This window comes from Capra hircus, chromosome 3 (genome assembly GCF_001704415.2).
Source record: "Capra hircus breed San Clemente chromosome 3, ASM170441v1, whole genome shotgun sequence".
Taxonomy (NCBI): domain Eukaryota; kingdom Metazoa; phylum Chordata; class Mammalia; order Artiodactyla; family Bovidae; genus Capra; species Capra hircus.
The window spans coordinates 17870350-17877817 of record NC_030810.1 but is presented as its reverse complement, the minus strand read 5'-3'; the positions used below and the strand labels follow the sequence as shown (position 1 = coordinate 17877817).

At 42.5% G+C, this 7468-nt stretch overlaps 1 protein-coding gene across 1 annotated transcript; it reads left to right on the top strand.

Moving 5' to 3' along the window:
- On the top strand, nt 422–1369 carry LOC102189300 (olfactory receptor 2A12-like). Its single transcript, XM_013976932.2, has one exon. It carries the CDS (start codon nt 422–424, stop codon nt 1367–1369), a length of 948 nt encoding a protein of 315 aa, XP_013832386.2.

The following is a 7468-nucleotide window of genomic DNA, read 5'->3' as shown; positions in this document are numbered from 1 at the left end:
GATCTTTTATTGAGGAGTGGGGAGCAAGACAGGATACCTACCACAAGATACCTGCAGTCCGCTGATGCTCTCTGTCATACTCAGCAGGGATGGGGGACTGAGTGGGCTTTTGGAGCATGCTAATCTATCCCCTATCCCCACTCCCCCGATTCTTCTCCTCTAAGCACCCCGTGCTCTTTCCCACACACATTCTGCACCATACCTGAAGAGACTTGAAGAGCACGGAGGTCACAGTGAGTGAAAAATTGCTTCTAGCAAATGCTGTAGCAGGGGCTGGAAGTCACAAGTGAGAAGTTACTGCAGTGCTCCAGGAAGTAGGCATTAGGAACAAAGTTATATAACAAAGAGAACAGAGAAGATGGGAAAGTTCTTAACTCTTCCATGTGGATCATGACTCTTATTTCTCTACACCAGGAGAAGGATGCAGGACTTCCTTTTGGGAAACCGCAGCTCTCTTACTGAGTTTATTCTTCTAGGATTCTCTGGCAACACAAAGATAAATGTTATTCTATTCAGCGTTTTCCTTTTCCTCTACCTCGTCACCCTTCTGGGCAATGGGCTCATTATCACCTTGATTCACAAGGATTCCCGCCTCCACACACCCATGTATTTTTTTCTTAGTGTCCTGTCCATTCTGGATATGGGGTATGTCACCACCACCGTGCCCCAGATGCTGGTACACCTGGTTTCCAAGAAAAAGACCATTTCTTACGTTGGATGTGTGGCCCAGATGTACATCTTTCTGATGCTAGGTATCACTGAGTCTTGGCTCTTTGCAATCATGGCTTATGACAGGTATGTAGCCATTTGCCACCCCCTGAGGTATAATGTCATCATGAGCCCTTTGCTGTGTGGGTTAATGGTGGCCTTCTGTGGATTCTGGGGTACTAGTTGTGCCCTGATATACACCATCTCTGCCATGATTCTTCCCTATTGTGGACCCAATGAGATAAATCACTTCTTCTGTGAAGTACCTGCAGTCTTGAAGTTAGCCTGTGCAGACACATCTCTCAATGACCAGGTGGACTTCATCTTGGGCTTCATCCTTCTGTTGGTCCCACTCTCCCTCATCATCATTGTCTACATCAACATATTTGCTGCCATCTTGAGAATCCACTCATCCCAAGGGCGACTCAAGGCCTTCTCCACCTGTGCCTCCCACATCACTGTGGTCACCATGTTCTCTATTCCATGTATGGTTATGTACATGAGACCTGGATCAGAGGCCTCCCCAGAAGAGGACAAGAAGCTGGCTCTGTTCTACAACGTCATCTCTGCCTTTCTCAACCCCATCATCTACAGCCTGAGGAACAAAGATGTGAAGAGGGCTTTCCTCAAAGTGACAGGCTGGGGCAACGCACCAGAATGAAATCACAGAAGCTGGGGCACCAGCAACAAACCCAGAACGCAGCCTATATGGCCTCTCCATCCAAATCCTTTCGAACATCCCTGGGTACACCTGATATATCAGTTGGCTAGATTCAGTGGGACTGCATATCAGACACAACACCTGAAGGGCTAAGGCAGTGGGTGTCCCTCAAGCACAAAGGCACCAGACAGTGGACTCCATGTAGGCAAGCCCCATGTTTGATTCATCTCTGTATCACCAGTTTATAAGATTTAGCAAAGAACTGGCATCAATTTTTATTTTTAATAAAATATTATTTATTAAAATAATAAAAATATTATTACTTTTATTTTTTACTACTAAATGAACACAAGACTGGGTGCTTGAGCTCTGGACTCATGAAATAAGTTCAAATTGATGGGGACAAGATGACTTCCAGATTCCCAGATCAGTGACCCAACTATAGCTTAATCAGGGACAAGTTCTGAAGTAAGACTAATTTAAGAGAAATAGATGGTTGTCCTATAAAATAGAGTTCAGGGATGTAATAAAGGTCAGTTTTCATTTAGTACTATTAAGAGAGAATGAATTTAGGGCACAGAAAACCTCATGTCACTAAGGAAAGGAACTCTGTTTTAGTGAAGGGATATTTGTAGAAGGGAATAGAATCTCCTAGTTATTGGGTGAAAATCTCCTCCCACCCAGACACTTTTATAATGTATTTTCAACTTTATTGAAGTACACTGACATATAATGAGCTGTAGGTGTTAAAAGTAAATATTCTGATGAGTTCTGAAGCATGAATATAGCTGTGAAACTATTGCCATAATAAAAATCATCATAACCACAATCCCCCCAAGTTTTTGTGTGAGCTTTGCAATTCCTCTGTATTAGTCATCTATCTATTTCTATGTAACAAATCACCTCTCCCTAATTTTATGTCTTAAAACAACAAACATTTATTTTTTTTCACACTTTCTGAGGGTCAAGAACTTGAAGGAAAGTTTGCAGGGTCCTCTGGATTAGGGGCTCTCAGGAGACTGCAATAAAGGTATCAGCTGGAAGAGTTGATCTTCTAAAGTTAACTGGTAAAGAATCTACTTCTAAGCACACATGACTGTTTGCAGGGTTAAGTCCTGCCAGGCTATTGGATTGAGGGTCTCATTTTCTTCCTGACTATTGCTCAGTTCATTCATCACTTCCTTTCCTGTGGACCTCTCCCTATAGCAGCTCTCCATGTGGCAGCTGGCTTTATCTAAGCAAGCAAGATCCAACCAATCCATTCTGAAGGAGATCAGCCCTGAGATTTTTTTGGAAGGAATGATGCTAAAGTTGAAAATCCAGTACTTTGGCCACCTCATGCGAAGAGTTAACTCATTGGAAAAGACTCTGATGCTGGGAGGGATTGGGGGCAGGAGGAGAAGTGGACAACCAAGGATGAGATGGCTGGATGGCATCACTGACTCGATGGACGTGAGTCTGAGTGAACTCCAGGAGTTGGTGATGGACAGGGAGGCCTGGCTTGCTGCAGTTCATGGGGTTGCCAAGAGTCGGACACGACTGAGTGACTGAACTGAACTGAACTGAAGCAAGCAAGAAAGAGAGCAAGAGAGAGACTGTGAGAAATGTGGAAGCCAGGATCTTTTGCAGCCTAATCTTGAATGTGACTTCCAATCACTTTTGGGATATTCATGAATAGCAAACTAAGGGGTTTAGCACAGACTCAAGGGGAGGGGATTACCTTAGACACGAATACCAGAATACAAGGGTCATTGGTTCATGCAAACTTCTCCCTTGTGACTCAGACTCTTGCTGCTACTCAAGCAGGGGTCTATGGTTGAGTGTCACCAGCATCACCTAGGAGTGGTTAAGAAGTACAGAATCTTGGCACCCTACACACCTTTGGGATCAGAATTTCACTTGAAAAGATATTTCAGGTGATTCTTATGCACATTCAAGTTTGATAACAATGATTTAGCCAACACTGCAAGGACAGTATCACACAACCTGTTTCAGTAGAACTGTAGTGTAACTACAGCTTTGTTGTTGTTGTTGTTAAAAAATGTTTGTGAAAATTTAAGCTCAGAGTGAATAAAGCTTTTTAAAAACTAAGAGGAGAAACCTAAACTTCCTTGACACAGGTTTGGCTCCAGGGTTTCAGGTAAGACTGATCTTACATTCTCTTGTCTCTGAGATTTTATTTGTCATTTATATTGAGTCAGTCATTTGACACTGTAATTATCTTGAGAAAATCCTGAATTTGGCTTCTGTCCACCTTGTTTGTAGCTCTCACTTTATTTTGTTGAGAAGAATAAGAAAGAGTAGCATATGGTTATCTGGAATTGGCAGAAAGAAAGGGGCTAGAGTATTGACATTTTATCATCTTATCTCAAAGAAAGGCAACTTGTTTTGGTCCTATTTCCCTGCCAACTACCATCCATATCTTCATTTTCCTTGGGAAAAATTTTTTTAGAAAAAGTTGTCCATACTCTAATTTTTGTCGTACAGTCTTCTCTGAAAACACCATTTAGGTTTGACTCTTACTCACACATTAACACTTCCTTCACCACTACCTCAGTTCAGTTCAGTTCAGTCACTCAGGCATGTCTGACTCTTCGCGACCCCATGAATCGCAGCACGCCAGGCCTCCCTGTCCATCACCAACTCCCGGAGCTCACTCAAACTCATCCATCGAATTGGTGATGCCATCCAGCCATCTCATCCTCTGTTGTCTCCTTCTCCTCCTTCCCGCAATCCCTCCCAGCATCAGAGCCTTTTCCAATGAGTCAACTCTTTGCATGAGGTGGCCAAAGTACTGGAGCTTCAGCTTTAGCATCATTCCTTCCAAAGAACACCCAGGACTGATCTCCTTTAGTATGGACTGGTTGGATCTCCTTGCAGTCCAAGGGACTCTCAAGAGTCTCCTCCAACACCACAGTTTAAAAGCATTAATTCTTTGGCACTCAGCTTTCTTCACAGTCCAACTCTCACATCCATAATGACTACTGGACAAACCATAGCCTTGACTAGGCGGACCTTTGTTGGCAAAGTAATGGCTCTGCTTTTGAATATGCTATCTAGGTTGGTCATAACTTTCCTTCCAAGGAGTAAGCGTCTTTTAATTTCATGGCTGCAGTCACCATCTGCAGTGATTTTGGAGCCCCCAAAATAAAGTCTAACACTGTTTCCACTGTTTCCCCATCTATTTCCCATGAAGTGATGGGACCGGATGCCATGATCTTCATTTTCTGAATGTTGAGCTTTAAGCCAACTTTTTCACTCTCCTCTTTCACTTTCATCAAGAGGCTCTTTAGTTCCTCTTCACTTTCTGCCATAAGGGTGGGCTCATCTGCATATCTGAGGCCATTGATATTTCTCCCGGCAATCTTGATTCCAGCTTGTGCTTCAACCAGCACAGCATTTCTCAAGATGTGCTCTGCATATAAGTTAAATAAGCAGGGTGACAATATACAGCCTTAATGTACTCCTTTTCCTATTTGAAACCAGTCTGTTGTTCCGTGTCCAGTTCTAACTGTTGCTTCCTGACCTGCATACAGTTTTCTCAAGAGGCAGGTTAGGTGGTCTGGTATTCCCATCTCTTTCAGAATTTTCCACAGTTTACTGTGTCCACAGAGTCAAAGGCTTTGGCATAGTCAATAAAGCAGAAATAGATGTTCTTCTGGAACTCTCTTGCTTTTTCAATGATCCTGTGGATGTTGGCAATTTGATCTCTGGTTCCTCTGCCTTTTCTAAAACCAGCTTAAACATCTGGAAGTTCACGGTTCATGTATTGCTGAAGCCTGGCTTGGAGAATTTTGAGCATTACTTTACTAGCATGTGAGATGAGTGCAGTTGTGCCTAGTCTGAGCATTATTTGGCATTGCCTTTCATTGCAATTTGAATGAAAACTGACCTTTTCCAGTCCTGTGGCCACTGCTGAGTTTTCTAAATTTGCTGGCATATTGAGTGCAGCACTTTCACAGCATCATCTTTTAGGATTTGAAATAGCTCAACTGCAATTCCATCACCTCCACTAGCTTTGTTTGTAGTATTGCTTCCTCAAGTCCACTAGACTTCACATTCCAGGATGTCTGGCTCTAGGTGAGTGATCACACCATTGTGACTATCTGGGTCATGAAGATCTTTTTTGTATAGTTCTGTGTATTCTTGCCACGTCTTCTTAATATCTTCTGCTTCTGTTAGGTCCATACCATTTCTGTCCTTTATTGAGCCCATCTTTGCATGAAATGTTCCCTTGGTATCTCTAATTTTCATAGGAGACTGGAATGCAAAAGTAGGAAGTCAAGAAACACCTGGAATAATAGGCAAATTTGGCCTTAGAGTGCAGAATGAAGCAGGGCAAAGGCTAATAGAGTTTTGCCAAGAGAACGCACTGGTCATAGCAAACATCCTCTTCCAACAACACAAGAGAAGACTCTACATATGGACATCATCAGATGGTCAACACCGAAATCAGATTGACTATATTCTTTGCAGCCAAAGATGGAGAAGCTCTATACAATCAGCAAAAACGAGATCAGGAGCTGACTGTGGTGGAGATCATGAACTCCTTATTGCCAAATTCAGACTTAAATTGAAGAAAGTGGGGAAACCACTAGACCATTCAGGTATGACCTCTAACTCAATTAAACTAAGCCATGCCATGTGGGGCCACCCAAGATGGACAGGTCATGGTGGAGAGGTCTGACAGAATGTCGTCCACTGGAGAAGGGAATGGCAAACCACTTCAGTATTCTTGCCTTGAGAACCTCATGAACAGTATGAGAAGGCAAAATGATAGGATACTGAAAGAGGAACTCCCCAGGTCGGTAGGTGCCCAATACATTACTGGAGATCAGTGGAGAAATAACTCCAGAAAGAATGAAGGGATGGAGCCAAAGCAAAAATAATACCCAGTTGTGGATGTGACTGGTGATAGAAACAAGGTCCGATGCTGTAAAGAGCAATATTGCATAGGAACCTGGAATGTCAGGTCCATGAAACAAGGCTAATTGGAAGTGGTCAAATGGGAGATGGCAAGAGTGAACGTTGATATTCTAGGAATCAGCGAACTAAAATGGACTGGAATGGGTGAATTTAACTCAGATGACCATTATATCTACTACTGTGGGCAGGAATCCCTCAGAAGAAATGAAATAGCCATCATGGTCAACAAAAGAGTCCAAAATGCAGTACTTGGATGCAATCTCAAAAATGACGGAATAATCTCTGTTCGTCTCCAAGGCAAACCATTCAATATCACAGTAATCCAAGCCTATGCCCCAACCAGTAACACTGAAGAAGCCGAAGTCAAACAGTTCTATGAAGACCTACAAGACCTTTTAGAACTAACATCCAAAAAAGATGTCCTTTTCATTATAGGGGACTGGAATGCAAAAGTAGGAAGTCAAGAAACACCTGGAGTAACAGGCAAATTTGGCCTTGGAGTACAGAATGAAGCAGGGCAAAGGCTGATAGAGTTTTGCCAAGAGAACGCACTGGTCATAGCAAACACCCTTTTCTAACAACGCAAGAGAAGACTCTACACATGGACATCACCAGATGGTCAACACCAAAATCAGATTGATTATATTCTTCGCAGCCAAAGATGGAGAAGCTGTATATAGTCAACAAAAACAAGACCAGGAGCTGACTGTGCTTCAGATCATGAACTCCTTATTGCCAAATTCAGACTTAAATTGAAGAAAGTGGGGGAAACCACTAGACCATTCAGGTATGACCTAAATCAAATCCCTTATGATTATACAGTGCAAGTGAGAAATAGATTTAAGGGACTAGATCTGACAGACAGAGTGCCTGATGAACTATGGATGGAGGTTCATAACATTGTACAGGAGACAAGGATCAAGACCATCCCCATGGAAAAGAAATGCAAAAAAGAAAAATGGCTGTCTGGGGAGGCCTTACAAATAGCTGTGAAAAGAAGAGAAGCAAAAAGCAAAGGAAAAAAGGAAAGATATAAGCATCTGAGTGCAGAGTTCCAAAGAATAGCAAGAAGAGATAAGAAAGACTTCCTCAGTGATCAATGCAAATAAATAGAGGAAAATAACAGAATGGGAAAGACTAGAGATCTCTTCAAGAAAATTAGAGATACCAGGG

Bases quoted from the DNA above. Each gene is read 5' to 3' on its own strand.
- LOC102189300 (XM_013976932.2), top strand. From the start codon at position 422: ATGCAGGACTTCCTTTTGGGAAACCGCAGCTCTCTTACTGAGTTTATT.